The following is a 19059-nucleotide window of genomic DNA, read 5'->3' as shown; positions in this document are numbered from 1 at the left end:
TTTCAGAGGGGGCAAAGTCCAAAACTTAAAAAATTAATACATATGATTCTATTTCTTTATAGATCTCAGTGGGGGCAAGTGCCCCATTGCCCCCACTGTAGATCCGTCCTGATCGGAACTCTCCATTTCTCAAGGGGTGCACCGTTGAATTCCGCCAGTGGGCTCCACCGGACCCACAAACCATAAAGGCAAATGCCATGCCACCCAACCCCAAATAGTAAATGTTGGAGATATCAATGGGGTTTTGTATTTTCCTCTCATATAATATAATGAAGGTCTCATATAATATAATGAAGGGAATCGGATCAAACTACATTTTTTTTTATTGAATTCTATTCTAATTTAGAGGTTATTACTAATTAAATAGAATTTGATAAAACAACAATTTCTCAACACACAAAAAAGGCTACACTTTAACTATATCAGAAATAATATATTTTAGGGTAAATTATAAAACTAAGTCAAATGGAAGGTCCATTTATATATTTAACTCATTTACTCAACTTACTATATATCTAGCCTTTTTTTGTGTGACTTTCCCATAATACCCTCAATATTTACGTGCGTCTGTCTCCATCCCGTCTGACTTCGCAGATTCGATCATATGCGAAGCCTCCGAAGCTAATCGATGGGTTTACTTGATGAATTTAATTAGCATATGCGAAACCTGCGAAGCTAATGTTTGGTTTACTTGATGAATTTAATTAGCATACGCAAAGCTTGGATGTGTTTTGAAGCTAATTCGCGAAGTGTAATGCCAAACAACAACGGATTCTAACATTAAAATCATAACATCATCAAAATTTACAACAAGATTGCCACAATAACAACATTAAAATCATAACATTATCAAAATTTACAACAAGATTGCCACAATAAACTACTAACAAATCATTTCAAAGTCAACGTGAGGAATCTAGACGGAATTTTCTCGCTCTACAGGAAGTCCATACCTTTTGGGATGGACGTGTCCCATGGTGCACACCAAGATTGGCACAATCTCTCCTAACCAATCATTTCAAAGTGAATGTGCCAATCTTGGGGGAAATTTCTCCCTATACATGAAAGAAAGTCATCTCTCCTGCAACCCAATACGCCGCCTTCCAGAAATAGATGTTATGTAATCAACCACCTTCAGGAAAAATTAATCGTGTTAGGCAGGAAAAAAGACGATTTTGGCTTCGCGACATGAGGATTAGCGAAACATGTAAATGTGCAGGGAAAGAGATGATTTTACTTCGCTAATCGATGTTTTCGCGAGGTATGCGAGGTCTGAAACGTGACGATCTACGTCGCATAATGCTTTCGCGAAGCCTGCAAGTGAAATCATAAACTTTTCTACTCGCAGACTTCGCGAACTAATAGATCCGGGAAGTAGATCGTCACAGTTCAAGCTCTTTCTCTTCGCAGATCTTCGCGAAATCATCGACTACGTGAAGTGTATTCATGGAAAAACGCAGAAAAAATAGCAGATACTTACATTTTTCGTGTCTTTCACCCTTAAAAGCGACAATAACAATATGATAAACTGGAAAAAACGATGAAAATAACGTAGAATAACCATTTCTTTGATGGTAACAAGAAGAAAGAAACCAAGTAACGAGCAAGAACAGGAAGATGAAGAACCATGACTTCGTTTTCTAGGATTAGGAAGTTGCAGAATCAAGAGATGAAGAGATGAAAAAGAGAAATACATTGTGATTTGGAGAAATGGTGCAGATTTCATGCAATTTAAAGGAAGATAGGAAGATCAAAAGGCTTTGAATCATTAATGGAGGAGCCAACATCCGTTTTGCACACCCAAGGAGAAGAAGGAAGAGAACGTTCGCATAAGAGGAAGTGGGAAGGTTAGGTGTATTATGAGAAAGTCACACAAAATCAGTCTAAATATGTAGTAGGTTGAGTAAATGGATTAAATATGTAAATGAACTTCCCATTTGACCCATTTTTATAATTTTTCCTATATTTTAATCACCAGATAAGTTTTTTATACAATTAATTTATTGATATGATATAAAGGTGTGATAACTATTTATATTTATGATGATATATAATTGGTTGTTTTGATTCAATTAATTTATTGATATGATGATCCTGTTTGGTAAAAAGCTTTTGAAGTAAAATTAGAGGTTTGAGCGTTTTGATTAGTCAAATCTTTAATAGTGGTGTTTGGTGAATATACATTTGAAAGAGCTTATTGGGTCTTAAAAGCTAATTTTGAAAATGCTCATTTTAGGAGTTTTATTTTATCAATTAGCTTATTGCTTTATCTCTTTTTGTGGATATTTTTATCCCTAGTTGATACTCTTTAACACTAAATAAATATTTTATCATATCTTTTTTTGTCATTTTACACAAACAACTATTAGCAATCAGCTAAGTTTTACCAAATAAGTTCACACAATCAGCTAATGTAAACAACTATCAGCTAACAGCTAATGTTGACAAACATGAGGATATCAAAATTGTGATGATTATTTATATTTATGATTATATATCATTGGGTTGAATTGTGAATTAGTTGAGTTGAGTAATGAAGGTAATGTTTCTAGCTATACCGATGTAGACTAGTAGTACAATGGAATGGGTTAAAGCCTTAAAGGTAATTTTGGAAAATTAATGGTATAAACCCTTTTGGTATGGAAAACTAAAGGCCTAATACATCACTAAACTCCTTCAACTTGTCCAAAATAGTAGATTGTTTCTATGAATTTTATAGGTGTCTCATTAGCTTCCTAAACTTGCTTATTTTCGTATCACCAGCTCCCTAAACTTGTTCATAAAAGTAGATTAGCTCCCTAAACTTTGTAAGTGTCTCACCAACTTTCTAAACTTGCTTATTATGTAACAACTAAATATAAAAACCATAATACTAACTCTCGATCCTCATCAATTTCAATCTCTCAAACCTGCAACACTAACTCTTATAATAGGTTGAAAGGTAGGAGAAGCGAAAAAATTACATCTCGAATAGATGAAAACGTATTTTTAAAATTTAGGTTTAATAAGTTTTTGTATTTAGTTGTTACAGAATAAGTAAGTTTAGGGAGTTGGTGAGACACTTGCAAAGTTTAAGGAGCTAATGTACTTTTATGGACAAGTTTAGGAAGCTGGTGATACGAAATAAGCAAGTTTAGGAAGCCAGTGAAACATTTGTAAAGTTTAGGGAGTCAATCTACTATTTTGAACAAGTTCAGAGAGTTGATGATGTATTAGGCCAAAACTAAAAATAAGAGTTTCTTGACTATGAGAAATAAAAAGTAAAAAGAAATTATAAAAATTAATTTCCAGTAGATTTTTTCAAATTCGATCTTCTCATCTTCAATTTTACGTTTGCAATATCAGAATCGCCAAATCGAACTTCTCTCCAAACACCAAAATCTATTATCAACAGGTTGTTTCAAGATTGATTTTCACCCTTAAAAAAACATACTAAAAATAAAAATCGATTTTTAAAATTTTTTTTTTTACGTTTTACTCACTTCTTTAATCAGAAAACTTACCTTTTACTCTCTCTTCCCTATCAAAGTAAATATTGAAGGTTTTCATTTGAATTCTCTTGGTCCTTGCTCACGAGATATTGGTCCTAGTGGTGTGACGTGGTCACACTAAATTAGGGGCGTGAACGTGCATTCAGTAGCCACTCCGAGGGGGACCCATGTCACGTGACATGCTTCTTGGAGTCCAGTCTACCTTCGTAGTATGTCAACCAAATTTATCAAAGAGACGCCAAACGTATATTTATTTATTCAACTCGTGTTTGGCATTTGCCATTTGGCATTGAAATCGTTCCTTTTTTACAATATACTCCACCCATATGAATACAGACACTTCTGTTTTTTAATATATATTTTTAAATTAATGGTTTTAAATTTTTATTTTTGGCTAATTATAAATATTCTTTTTTGTTTAAGCAATTTATAAATATTCTTAGGAAGTGAATTCGGTTAATTGATTCAATATTTATTATATTCTTTTTAGATGGCTTATTTTATTTCTGTAAATCAATTATAAAAAAACAAAAAATAAAATAAAATAAAACTAGTATTGTACCCACGTGTTATGTGGATGGATAACTTTTTTTTACAATATTTTAATGTTTTTTAAATTTTATATCATTTACATGTAGTGATATTAAGAGTTTTTTAAAAATAATTTAAATTTACAAATTGTAAATAAATTAACATACATATCTTTATAATTGTTTGATAATAGGTTTTGGAAATTATTGAAGTCATAATCTATTGACCATATTGACATGTTTGCAAGGGTCTTTCCTTTCCGTTCTTGTATAATATTTTTTCTATATAATCTTACAATTTTAAAATATTTACTACACTTTATGGCGATCTTTTTTCAATCAAATTCTAGCTCTCCTCAAAATTCTTTTTCTCGTGCTTTCAAAAATCTTTGATAAATCCATGAATTTGAAATAAGCATGTCTTCCTTTTTAAATTTTATTTGGTTTATATAATAGTTTGGAGGTTTAAATATTTTGTTAATTATTACAACAAAAAAATTTAATGTGTAATAATTTTTTTTAGTTCTATTGGTTTTAATGTTATTTATTAAAGTTAAATTAATGGAATTTGAATGGATCCTTATATTTTTTTTATCGTCATATAATTTTCTTTTGTTGGGATATTTTGTAAGTTATTTTTATTATATCTATTAAATATATATTAGGTTAGATATAATATTTATAATTTTCTTTATTACTATTTTGACAATTAATCAAAAAGACCTCTAAAACTCTCCACATTAATTTCACTCTGCTTCCATTATTAGATATAGATATAGAATCCATCACTGAAAATGACAAATAAACTTAGAATGGTAATCATGACAAAACATGATTTATAATTGATATAAATTTCATTGTAAGTATAATGTTTCAATACCTTTTTAATTATTTTCTTCAATATGTCTCCAACTTCAATAAACAACTATTGTGTGAAATTTTATATTTGTTCGTATAAAAAAACTATTGTGTGAAATTTTATATTTGTTCATATAAAAAATGCATAAAAATAAAAAATTTCAATCCATATGAGTTAGATAAACTCAAATTAAAAAAAAATCAGTCGACTTCATAAGGTTCTGAATTTGAGAAATTAATCTAAATCTAATTAAACCTAACAATTGTGTTCATATAAAACCAAAAATCCATATTTTAGTTAGAGCTAACAATTCAACGATTACACCTAGCAACTTATACTAAAAAAGAATGAAAATATACAAATATTTATTTAGTCATTTTGAAAAAAAATACAAATAAAAAAGAAAACATAGATAAGGCAGTGAGATGTGTTGAACAACATAATTGAGATCAAAATAACTAATACACATGAAAAAATCGAATAATTACATTCGGAAACATAACGATTTTTTTTTGTAATTTCTAACACATTTGCTTTTCCCGATTTCAGTTGTCTATATCTCTTCTATTTCCATCCGATTTCTTTAATTGGGGACATCAAATTCTAAATTCACCCAATTCTTGAAAAAATTCCATTAATACAGTTTATTAATGGAAACCGCTCTTAAATAAATCTGAATCTCTTAATAAAGCAAGAAAAAAAATTATAAAACTATATTATTTAAAGTAAGAATAAAATTATAAGATTAAGAACAAAACTAATACATAATCAAAATTAAAGGATGTCTTTGATTTTCGGTGGCCAATGAATATAATGATGGAATACTATATACCATGCTTTATATATAGGTTTATTTGTGACTTTGGATTTCATTCGCTTAGTAGTTTTTCATCTTCTTATAACTCATACTTTCTTTTATTACTTTAATTAATAGGCTAATAATTGATAATAAATAATGTGTTAATATAGTACTTATAATATAGATAAAAGTTCATTAACTCATTTTTTTTTAAAACTCATTTATTCTTTTTGCTCCTACGATGCCAACTAAGCCAAAAATGCTTTAAAACACTTCTTGTAAATTCTCTATGCTTCCGCTATTATAATAGTATAGATACTTTAGTGGTTGTCAAATTGAATTAATTTAATCTTAAAGTATATCATAAAGGATCTAATTGAAGATTTAAGGTATATGATAAATGATCTAATTGAAGATTTAAGATGAGTGACAAAGTTAGGGAGGGTTAAGGAGGGTCGACCGACCTTTCAACCCACTGAAAAAACCTATGGTTGAAGTGCTCCGTCCAAGATTTCGGCTTAAATCTCCATGGGTGGGAGTCCCTAGCTACGACGATTGATAAAGATAGATGGAGGTGTCTAATTTTTTTTTAGGGCAAACTGAATAAAAATACCTCATTCCATTCAATCTGATTAAAAACAATAAGGAATGACATTTTTGTTCTTCCTCAATTATACTAGAGGAGAAACTATTTCTTCGCGAAATAAATGAAGAGTTTCTCTATTGTTGTCTGTTCTTCTTTCTCAAAAAGAAGAAGATGAGCTCGTGACTTCCTGCGATGCAGACAAGAGGAGGAGACGCTGCCTGGAAGAAGACCGACGAGGAGACGACGCCACTGCTTAAGGAGAGAGAGACATAAAGGTAAATCTTTAATTTGGGGTTTTTAATTATTTAGGGATTTTGATTTTAGGGTTTTAATTTTAGAGATTTAGATTAAGTTGAATTGATAATGTGATAGTTAGTGTCTCTAATTGAATTGGTAATATTTAGGGTTTTTGATTTTAGGATTTTGATTGCATTGAATTGATAATATGATATTTAGGGGTTCGATTAGATTGATGATACAGTAAAACCTCTATATAGGAAAACTCTATATAGGAATAATGTCTATTTTGTTATAAAAAAACTCGGTCCCAACTTGGACCAGTTATAAATAGGAATAACCTCTCAAACGTTATTTGTTATACACTTTTCAAGTCCCACCTTTAGAAATTATGCCTCCATATAGTAATAATTATATATTTATATGTATATATTAAGAATTCAAAATAATCATAAAATATTAAAAAAAAAAACTGTAGAAATTATCTATGAATTGGAAACACAAACTACAACTTGAAATTATACATATTTAGTATTCTCATTGATGTTTACATTTTTCCCATAAAACTCTTTCAATTATCTATATATTGAAAACCTAAACTCTAAATTGAAATTCTAAATATTTAATTTATTCCATTAATGTCTATTGTTATACATTATAATATAAACAATGCATGCCTATGATAATCTTAACCAATTTCAAGTGTTATTATTTAAAATTTAAAATTATATGTGTTTAGAAATTTTATTATACCAAACTTTATTTAGTAATAACATTCCAATTGTTATACAAATAGTCCGGTCTCAAGTGTATTCCTATATAGAGGTTTTACTGTATTTAGTTTAGGGGTTTTAACGAAATTGATAATATGCTAAATTTAGGATATTGTAAGCTGTTTGATGTTCATAAGCATTAGATTGTGAAGCTGACCATTGTTGCAGAGCCAAAGAACTATAAAGAGGCAATCCAACATGAATTTTGGAGACAAACCATGGATATGGAACTAAAAGCACTAGAAGCCACTCATACTTGGACCATAACATTTACGACATGGCAAAGTTAAAATAGACTGTAAAGTGGGTCTTTAAAGTTAAACTCAAGAGTGATGGCATTATAGAAAGGTATAAAGCTAGGTTGATAGCAAAGGGTTATAAACAAGTGGAAGGAATTGATTATCTAGATACTTTCCCCTGTTATGGAGTTAGTATTGTCAAATTAATCTTACCTCTTGTTGTCATAAAATTGGTCTATGTTATACGGCTAAAATTACAAACCATTAGACAATGATTTTCTAGGTTTCCAGAGTTTATTCATTAAGTATTCTGATAAGCTTATGACTTCAAAAAAACCATCAGGTATGATTTTACCTCATTCCAATTTAGTTTGTAAATTAACAAAGTCTTTATAAGGCTCAAAACAAGCCATTAGACAAAGTTTTTAGGTTTTTATGGTCCATTTGGTATGTCGTAATGCAATATAATGTAAGGGTAAATTATAAAAATGGGTCAAATAGGAGGCCTATTTATATATTTAACTCATTTACTCAACCTACTACATATCTAGACTGTTTTTGTGTGACTTTCCCATAATACCCTCAATATTTACGTGCGTCTATCTCCATCTCGTCCGACTTCACATATTCGACCATATGTGAAGCTTGCGAAGCTAATGTTTGGTTTACTTGAATTTAATTAGCATATACGAAGCCTGAATGTGTTTTGAAGCTAATTCGCGAAGTGGTATATAACAAAAAATGTCAAACAACAACGGATTCTAACACTAAAATCATAACATTATCAAAATTTATAACAAGATTGTCATAATAACAACATTAAAATCATAACATTATCAAAATTTACAATAAGAATGCCACAATAAACTCCTAACAAATCATTTCAAAGTCAACATGACGAATCTGGACGGAAATTTCTCGCTCTACAGGAAGTCCAGACCTTTTGGGATGATAAATGGAAGTCCAGACCTTTTGGGATGGATGTGTCCCATGGTGCACACCAAGATTGGCACAATCTCTCCTAACCAATCATTTCAAAGCGAATGTGCCAATCTTGAGGGAAATTTCTCCCTATACAGGAAGGAAAGTTATCTCCCATGCAGCCCAATACGCCGCCTTCCAGAAAGGAATGTTAGGTAATCAACCACCTTCAGGAAAAAGTAATCGTGTTAGGCAGGGAAAAAGACGATTTTGGCTTCGCGAAATGGGGATTAGCGAAGCATGCGAATGTAAATGTGCAGGGAAAAGGATAACTTCGCGAATCGATGTTTTCGCGAAGTCTGACATATCGATGCTTTTGCGAGTCTGCGAGTGAAATCATGAACTTTTCTACTCGCAGACTTCGCGAACTAATTGATTCGTGAAATAGATCCACACGTTTCAGGCTCTTTCTCTTCGCAGATCTTCGCGAAATCATCGACTACGCGAAGTGATTGCATGGAAAAACGCAAAAGAAACATCAGATACTTACATTTTTCGCGCCTTTCACCTTTAAAAGCGACAATAACAATATGATAAACTGGAAAAAATGATGGAAATAACGTAGAATAACCATTTCTTTGATAGTAACAAGAAGAAAGAAACCAAGTAACGAGCAGGAACAGGAAGGGAAAGAACCATGGCTTCGTTTTCTAGGATTAGGAAGTTGCAGAATTAAGAGATGAAGAGAGGAAAAAGAGAAATACATCTTGATTTGAAGAAATGGTGCAGATTTCGTGCAATTTAAAAGAAGATAAGAAGATCAAAAGTCTTGGAATCATTAATGGAGGAGCCAACAACGTTTCGCGCACCCAAGGAGAAGAGGGGAGAGAACGTTCGCGTAAGGGGGAAGTGGAAATGTTAGGGGTATTATTGAAAAGTCACACAAAATCAGTCTAGATATGTACTAGGTTGAGTAAATGAGTTAAATATGTAAATGAACCTCCCATTTGACCTAGTTCTGTAATTTACCCTGAAAGCCGTAGTGTAATCAAAATTATAACGTAATGGAATGGAATAGTGATTCCATTACCATGTTTGGTTGACAAATAAAAAAAATGATGCAATGTAATTACCATTACAATAGTTATATTTATTTAGTTAAATGTGATAGTAAAATTTTATTTACATAATTAAAATCAACAAAAAAAAACATGAAAAACGTGAAATTAGTATATAATTTCCGTGTTTTCATAGTATTTTCTTTACATTTTTCTCGTTTTTTTCGTTTCCATTTTCACCGTTTTTTCCTATTTTCTCATTTTTCATTTTTTTCACTTTTTTTCGTTTTGAGTTTTTCAAGTTTTTGCGCTTTTGAGAATGATGAGAAGTGAGATTTGACAAATGAGAGGTTAGATAAAACTTTAAAGATAGAAATTAGGATCGCATGCTTTGGATGTAATGAAAATTCAAGCCATTTTTTTTTATGTAATGGGAATTACAATAGTTGTTAAACAAAATTTAATCTATGGATATCTCATTTCATTACAATAAAACTTTAAGGGTTAAGGTGCAAAAATACCCCTAACGTTTTGGGTCAGGAACAATTTTACCCATAACGTCTAAAATGGTGCAATTTTACCCCTAACGTTGGAAGCCAAGAGCAATTTTACCCCTAATGTTAATAAATTGGGTCAATTTGAGAAATAATTCATCAAACTGTCTTCTCGGTCATGAATCTTGTTATCTACACTTCATACATGTGTCATTTTATCAGTAACAAATCACAAACATTTGTTGGGATGTGAAAAAAATAAAAAAAATAAAAAAATATACTGTCTTTTTGTACGGATTACACAAAAAAAAATTCAAAAAAATTCACCGAATTTATAAATACTAATCTCAAATTCTATTATTAAATTATAAAAAACATGAAATCTTTTTTTAGAACGAATTATTATGCAATTGGTGCAGAATAATGAACAAAAATATCCGTGTTTTATAATAGTGACTGAAATTGACCCAATTTATTAACGTTAGGGGTAAAATTGTTCTTAGGTTCCAACGTTAGGGGTAAATTTGCACCATTTTAGACGTTAAGGGTAAAATTGCTCCTGACCCAAAACGTTAGGGGTATTTTTGCACCTTAACCCAAACTTTAATATGCAACCAAATATGGCAATGACTCTTCAATGTAATGAGCATTCCATTACAATGCTCATTACATCATACCAAACAGACCATAGATTTTTTTTTTTTTTTTATAATCATGGTTTTAAACCATGTCAATCTGATAATTCTTTATTCATTAACTATTCTAGTAAGCTTATTACTATTGTTTTAGTTTATGTATATGGCATAACTTTTACAAGTGACCAGGGGCGGATACAGGGGGACCCGGTGGGTCCGGACCCCTCCGACCGTCGAAACTTCCATGGTTACGAGTAGTTTCGGCCCCTCTAATATTAGTAATAGTCTATATAAACTTTATGTAGTAATATTTCATTGCTTAAAGCTAGATGAGACGGTTAGAAACACTTGCTTTTTTTTAAAGGTCCTAGGTTGAATTCCCTCCAACTTCAATTTATTTTAAAAAGTGTTTATTTATTTAAATTTTATTTTTCAATAATTATAAAACCAGGTGCCCGCTATGGTTACTTTGTATTTTACAAAGTACCGTTACTTGGTGTGGTTTTCACCATTGGATTAATTTTATGCTCTATCATCCAATGGTGAAAACCACACCAAGTAACGGTACTTTGTAAAAAACAAAGTAACCATATCGAACACCAACCATTATTAATTAATTTATTTATTTTCATAACACTTTTGAATTCATTTATATTATATCTTTTCTATTAAAAAATAATTTCTTAATTTTGAGACTCAAACAATTGAATTTCTAAATTAAATTTTAAAATTTTAAAACTAAAAATAAAAAAAATATAAAAATGCTATAATTTTTTTTAGAAACTAGCATTGAACTATTAAAAAAAAATTAAATATATTACATAACGTGTTAAGTTTGTCCAAAATTCAAAATTTCAAAATTTTGGATTGATTAGATACTCCATAAATCCAAATTTTTAATTTTTTAGGTCTGTCTAAATCCAAATTTCATATTTTTTTTGGTTTGTTAGACATTTCTAAATCTAAATTTCTAATTTTTTTGGTCTGTTAGACCTCCATAAATCCAAATTTCTAATTTTTTTTTGACCTGATAGCCCATCTGAAATCAAATTTTATAATTTTTTTACATGTTCAGCCCTCTCTAAATCCATTTTTTTACTATTAGGACTATTAAATGAAATCTAGCTTAATTTTGAGAAATTGTACATTAATACTTAAAATTAGTTGTTGACCATTCAAATTATAACACGTATATATACAAAAAGAAAATTAAGCAAGTTCGATTTAGCAAAAAAAAATTTTCCGAACGCGCATGTAAAATCGGTCCCTCCAACCGAGTAATCCTGTATTCGCCACTGCAAGTGACAACTTGTTAAAAATTAACATTATTAAAGCTTCTTTATATAATGAATTCAAGAAACAAACTCATTAATAGTTTTTTCTGTTAAGAATTATTTCATTATCAATCAACCAGATCTATAGGATGATAAATAAAACTTTTTTAAATTTTTTTTTATAAAAAAAACCATGGTGAAAAAAAAATAAAGTAAGAAATGGATTTATCTTTCTTAACCGCTAGTAGTATTCAAATACAATAATTCTTGCATCAAAACCAGTTGATGAAAATAAAACCACGTGCGCCACACTAAGGTTTCTTCCGTGTATGATCAACGGCCATGATTAAATATGTACGTCAACCTCGCTCCCTATAAAAAAAAAAAAGTCTGCCTTTTTCAGCTTCGTTTTCTGAACTACTGCACTGAGAAAGAGAAAGAGAGAGAAAAAGCTGAACGATGCTTCTCCGAACTGCATCGGCGCCATTACTCAATTCATGGATACCTCACTCAATTGACCCCTCGCCTGACCCCGAAATCTTTCACCATGTTCCCAAATCTAGATCGCTCACACTATCGGCTTCTTCCTCCACTTCAATTTCTTCTTCTCCCCATGACGATTCCATGAATAAAATGACCAGAGCTTTTTCTGAGACCGACCTCAGGCAACTTGCCGTGCCTAAGTGGAAACCTTTCAACAAAATCATGGATCGGATCACGCTCGAGGAGGAAGAGGAAAAGACGGACTCGTTCCGCTCTCCGTTGGATTTGGGATCTAGTTTGTTGAATCAAGAGTATGATGTTGATACGAAGAATAATAATGGCATACTGGGGCTTTTGGTTGGTGGCGGAGCTTGTAATGGCGGCAGTGGCCGGAATGGTGGATCGGACAGCAGAGATAATGGAAATTCTGGGTTTGGGGATTCAAATCGTGGAAAGGATAGTACAGAAAATTACTATCAGAACATGATTGAAGCAAATCCAGGGAATTCGCTGCTTCTTAGCAACTACGCGAGATTTTTGAAAGAGGTAAAATTGGAAAGTCTTTTGCCTTGTTCGTTTCCTTGAATTGCTTTGCTTGGATCATGATCATGCTGATTTCTTTTTTTTTTTTTTTATTCCGAAAGAATGGGAATCTTTGCATAATGTATTCTCCTGTAACTTTTAATCATCTGGCCAAAGGAAATTTTAGCAAACCTTTCTTTTTTTTTGGCTTCTTTTTGCAATAAAGATTCTACTGTTTATCCATGAAAAGCAATTGTTGCTTTTTAAATTCTCAACCACAGAGCTTTTTCACTGTTTATCTGTAAAATTAGTTCTGAAAAAGACAAGTTCTTATGCTACCAACTGTTTGTTGAAAAGCCTCTCTGTTATATTGTTCCTTTTTTTTGGGAAATTGGAGATATTCATCTGGGAATTATCCGAATCTGAGTTAATCTTGGTAAATTGTGTTTGTTCCTAATGTATTGTTATCGGAATTGGAAACAGGTTCGTGGAGATAATGAAAGGGCTGAAGAGTATTGTGGAAGAGCAATCTTAGCAAACCCAAATGATGGGAAAGTTTTATCTATGTATGCTGATTTGATATGGCAAAGCCACAAGGATGCTTCACGAGCTGAGGCATATTTCGACCAAGCTGTCAAAGCTTCCCCTGATGATTGGTGAGAAGAACCATCAAATCGATTATGCTTATACATGTTTGCTTAGTATTTGATAACATTTGTAGAATATCTGTGTTAATTGAATATGTTGGTACCTGTTTTATGTTGCAGTTTTGTGCTAGCATCATATGCTCGGTTTCTATGGGACGCTGAAGAAGAAGATGAAGAGGAAGGAGAGGGAGAAGAGGTGAGCTTAACCTCAGCTCCAATTCAGTTTCATGGAGTTAGGCCTATGCCTCCTCCTATAGCTGCTGCATCTTAAATTTACTCCTCCTGTATTGCTCTTGTTGTCACCACAGCTTTCATATAACTTCTGACCTCTGTTCATATCTCTCCTTTTAGCTTTCTCTCCCGTTGCTGACATGAGTCTGTTAATGTTAACCAGTTGCTATGTTTTGCCCTTTTAATTGTTATGTAAAAAGAGAAATTATATATCTAATGAATTTTTATTTTATAAAGCTTTTATCTCATGATACCATCTTGAAAATGTTGAATCTTCTCATGATTAAAGTGCTTCTAAGTGGGAAAATAGAGCTAATCACTGTTATTGGACGTAATGGCTTCTTTATATCATATACTCCATCCAAGCAATTCGTTGGAGCACTGAAGGACTTTTTTTCCCTTAAGAAGTCAAGTTTAAGTTTCGTGAATTGTGTAAATAGGAAAAACTTGGGGTGAGATCGGTTTGCTACAATCAGGTGATTTAAAAATATTCAATCCGGTTCAACTCTAGAATTGTACCTAATATTAAATCAACGGTATAATTCAGTTTGTTATTAAAAAAAAATATCAATAGTTCAATCCAATTTTTAAAGATTAATGATTCAATCCAATTCTATAATTTTTTTATTTAGATATTAAGTGCAGTCAAGAATCTCAAAGATCTGTGTTCATACCTAATAAAAACAGCCCCTTCAAATTTTAATTTCTCTATAATTTCTCTCTGAACGTCCTTTTCAGCCTGATGATGAAAAGTTGAAAACTAAGAAGTAATTGAAATGTGAACTTGATGATGAAAAGTTGAAAACCAAGAAGTAATTGAATTTCTGGAATGTGAAATATATCTAGGATAGGTTAAGGATAGAATGGTTCCTGCTAAAAAGTGAAGGATACATACATGGGAATTTGTCCTTTTCGTTAAGATTATCAATATTGAACTCAGGACTAGAAACACATTTCCAGGATCTAATTAGCCAATTAGATATTTAGATGTGTATCACAACGTCCAGTAATAGCATACCTAGTGCCGGTCTGGTTCTCTTTTTTACAACTCATTCTTGTATTTTCACTCCAAACAGAAACCATGTAGCCATTTTGGAAGGAAATAGGCTAACTACTATCAAATATGAACAGAACATATCTTTAATATTACATATATATTCTGCTTTGCGTCTTTCACAATTGTCTTTGAGATGTGGAATCAGAAGCTGCATTTCATACACTTTACAGCTACGAATAGTTAGCTTAGCATAGCATAGCATAGCTATTCTAAATTCTAAATGTCCTTTGATGCTTCACTCATTTGAAGTACGAATCAGAATAATTAACAAGTCAGAGCTACTCAGATTAATTAGCAATCTAATTATCATCATTAAGTCTTTAAATAGATTACTACTGAAATTCCAACTTGGTTGCTCTACTTAAACACATTAACTTTCTAACAAGAATTTCTAGCTGTTTCAGGACAACTCTAAATACCTCATACAATCCAAAACCAGCCAAGAACCGACCCGCTAACCAACCCGATTCCTAAGAACACAACCAGTACAATTGCAGCCAACTCTGCTTCTGCAGCCGGAACTGATTTCGGGCCAACAATCATGATGACACTCGTTAGATATCCATTAGTTACTCCAAGCATAAAGGTCAATGCAACTACAGGCACTTCTGTTCTCAGCCATTTAGGTCCATTGAGGCAAGCTGCAAACAGCGGATAGAACAAAAGCCTAAGAATGCAACCCCATGTTGTCTTCTTTATGCTTTTCACAACATAAATTGCAGTTAAGGATTTCCCTATGAAATCTGAGATGTTGTAAACCGTTATCAGCAGAACTGGATACCAATCTCGCAGCAACTTAGATTCAAGGTTTTCAGCTATGAATCCAGGGAAGATTGACAGTGTCACAACATAGATAATAACAACCCCGAAAACCGAATACCTTATATTTTTCGCAACAGCCCAAAATTTTGTCCTTGAAGTTGTTGCAACCTCATGTGAATGAAGCTTGTGATGCTGTTTCATTACTGGTAGTTTGTACAGTATGTTGCAAAACAAAGTGCAGCATAACAAAATGATTGTGCTGACTATAAAGTAGAAGTGAGCACTCGTCCGAAGACCTTGCGGAGTCTGTGGCAGCGACGCCTTCGTTAGGATCCTCAGGATGGAAACAAGAACACCTGTGACCGGAAAGGTTATGCAGTTTCAGTGCTAATGACTCATGGAGATTTAATTTTCTGTAACCATGTGTTGCAAAAACTTAACAATTGGATGACAGGACGCCACATGGTTATCATTCTTTTAGCATTTATATCATATATAATATAACCATATGAAACATATATATAACATAACACCGAAATTGCCGCCCTTAATCCTTGCCAGATACAGAGACCAAAATTTATCTTTTGCTGATATAGAAGTCTTATTCTTATCTACATGTATACCAGGGAAAGTTACCTTTATTACTTGTAGCTAGCTGTAGATAACTACATCTGCTATCTATGGCTCTAGAAGAAGAAAGTAGTCCCCAAAAGATATTATTCTTTCCCAAAAAAACCAAGCTAAATCAATGTTACCTTAATTGAATCAAACCCTATCCTATTATACTACTATATTCTTGGTACTTCTATTTCCTTAAACAACACAAAGAAATGGATATAATCATATAAATATGCAATACCTGAAGAGGCAGTTCCAGCAAACACAGCCTGCATATACTCTTTAGGTAGCTTTCCTGCTGATCCTATCAAACTTGCTGCAATCAAGCCATCGGCTAACCCGCAAACCAGGACCGACGCGACGGTTACACCGTATGACCCTCTAGGCCTCCCAGCCCAGTCAAGTATTGGAGCCACCATTAAAGAAAGAATAAACATGGAAAATCCCAAGTTCATCCTCAACCCATAAGTAAAATTCTTGCTCCATCCACCTAAACTCATGACTACAACTAGAATTACAACTGAAGAACTCATGTAAGCTACTGAAAATACCCTCTCAATGTGGTTGGTTGGATAAAGATGGCCAAAGTAATCAACGGCTGTGATGAATGCATTCCATGGAAGTAAATTACCAGCACCAAGTAAGAAATGAATTATATAAGCAATCTTGTAAGTATCTCTGGGCTCAGATTTGTGTTGATGTTCAAGTGTTTTCTCTGCTTCAAACTTCTCCATCTTGTAATTCAACTTGTAACAGGCTTTGGAATTTAAGGAGGTTCATATAAGTGGATGTCGAACATTGTGATGTGCCCTCTTGATTAGAAAGGCATAATCAAAAGAAAAAGGCTGAGCTGATATATACAAGAAGTAAACTGTAACAGTCTGACCCGATACCATGTCTATATTGTCCGTTTTAGTTTTGAAACGCAAATTCTGTTTATTCCTACTCACATCTAAATCTTTTAGAGACGCTCCTTGCTCAGACGTTTCATCCTGGCCTCAAGAGGGGGTGCTTAATTAGCTAATCAAATGAGCTATGATTAAGGTTTTGGCTAGTTGGTAGTGTTGAGACGATGTGATTGATGGGTTGGTTATGGAATCAAAAGAGGAGAGGAGAGGTAATGAAGGTAGAAGTTTTAATGTTAATGTAATGAAATGTGGGGACATAAATGGATGGGCTGTGTTACAAGTAACTTTTTTAAGTGTACTAAAAACACATGGGTAAGCATGCTTCAACGTTTCAGAATCTTAGTTGAAAATACTATTGCACTAATTCTAATTTATGGCCGTGAGTAGTAACAGTTATATTTTGGGTCCATTTTAAGTCAGATCAATTGTCTTTTCTTCTGCTTCATATCTCCTACAGATCTTTTTACAACTTGCACCTAAATAATTACTTACTCATTCAACATCAAACAAAACAACATAACAACATGCACTAGTAATGTAATAGTCTAGTTTGCCCCACTATTATGTAGATATGTCCAAGTTTCATTCTTTGGATTTCACGATTTTAAAACACGTCTGTATAACCTTAGTAATAGTAATGTAATAGTCTAGTCTGCCCCACTATTATGTAGATATGTCCAAGTTTCATTCTTTGGATTTCACGATTTTAAAACACATCTGTATAACCTTAGTAATACAACGTTATCATTCCTCTCCATTCCAACGCGAGATTTAGTTCATTCTTACTCCACCTACTTTACTTTACTACCGCTCTAAGCCAACTACTTTGTTGCCACCTATAGGATTGATACTTACACAGATTTTAGCATTTACAGAGACACTCAAATAAAGAAAAGAGGTTAGATAAAGATTGGTGAAAAATGCAATTTTATGGCTGGAGCCAAAATGGTCCCACCATGAAATGATGGCAAGAGGAAGGGTGAAACTTGAAATGAAAGGAAAAACGTTGTTGCATCTCCATACTTATAGCCTACATTCCAAAGTGGGTGGTGTGGCATCGGGATAGAAGATTTGAGTAAGATACGGTTTTAAAGGATGACTATATGGTAAGAATGAACTGAATCCCTGTCAAATCAAATTATCAGCAAGGTGGATTTGTAATACATTAAACGCGTTCTAAAATCATGATGCCTAAAGTGTTGGATTTATGGTATTGAATTACCGTGGTAAATGTCCTTGTATATGAATGTGATGATTATTAGTTTGACATTATTCCTTACATATGCTCTATCTATCTTTTGTTGCTTTATATTGACAATATCAGGCACCATTGATTGTGCATTATGGTTAAAAAAATTCGAATACAGCAGGCTTCTTTTTGTAAGGATTTTGTCAGAAAAAAGGAGCATACAAAGGTTGACACAATTAAGTAAGGATGACATTGAATATAATATGAAATTATTGGGGGTTTGTAACGATTGATATGATTGCTTTGCTTTTTTCCATTTAGAACTTCCAACTCAATCATGGATATAATCCATTGCATTGTCTTGTATTGCCCACTTACACTCAATTTGAGGAGATTTCACTGATTTTTCTTTTTGGTAACCTAAATTCTCAGTTGGAAATCCTAGGTTGAATTAGCAATCTTTATACTCAAGTTGTTTCTTGAAAAGATATTTTCTGTGAATAATGCTGTTTGGAGCATTATTTTAACTAGGGTCAAATCGGACAAATATCATCCGAGTCGGATGGAGTTTGTTCGACTTCTTTACTCCTTCCTTAACCCAAGCATTAAGGAAGTCGGATGTTTGCAAGGAATTATCTAAATTCTTTGTAGAAAGTCGTGCCAAAAAGTAGCACGTCTAGGCATGTTGCTTTATATGAGAATGTTGAATGTGTGCATCAGTGAATGCAAATTACTGATGTGTTTCA

The 19059-nt window shown here is 32.5% G+C and overlaps 2 protein-coding genes across 2 annotated transcripts; one reads left to right on the top strand and one right to left on the bottom strand.

Annotated features, from left to right (window-relative positions):
• Positions 1 to 12295: 12295 nt before the first annotated feature.
• LOC136203749 (uncharacterized) lies at positions 12296 to 14027 on the top strand. The gene is made up of 3 exons (XM_065994975.1): positions 12296 to 12925; positions 13385 to 13557; positions 13669 to 14027. Exons 1-3 carry the CDS (start codon positions 12356 to 12358, stop codon positions 13817 to 13819), a joined length of 894 nt encoding a protein of 297 aa, XP_065851047.1. The 5' UTR covers positions 12296 to 12355; the 3' UTR covers positions 13820 to 14027.
• An 891-nt stretch (positions 14028 to 14918) lies between these two features.
• Positions 14919 to 17366, bottom strand: LOC136203048 (equilibrative nucleotide transporter 8). Its single transcript, XM_065994086.1, has 2 exons — positions 16458 to 17366; positions 14919 to 15954 (listed from the first exon to the last, which is right to left on the bottom strand). Exons 1-2 carry the CDS (start codon positions 16948 to 16950, stop codon positions 15257 to 15259), a joined length of 1191 nt encoding a protein of 396 aa, XP_065850158.1. The 5' UTR covers positions 16951 to 17366; the 3' UTR covers positions 14919 to 15256.
• Positions 17367 to 19059: the final 1693 nt, after the last annotated feature.

Source organism: Euphorbia lathyris, chromosome 8 (genome assembly GCF_963576675.1).
Source record: "Euphorbia lathyris chromosome 8, ddEupLath1.1, whole genome shotgun sequence".
In the NCBI taxonomy this organism is placed as follows: Eukaryota; Viridiplantae; Streptophyta; class Magnoliopsida; order Malpighiales; family Euphorbiaceae; genus Euphorbia; species Euphorbia lathyris.
This window is presented reverse-complemented; position numbering and strand designations above follow the sequence as displayed.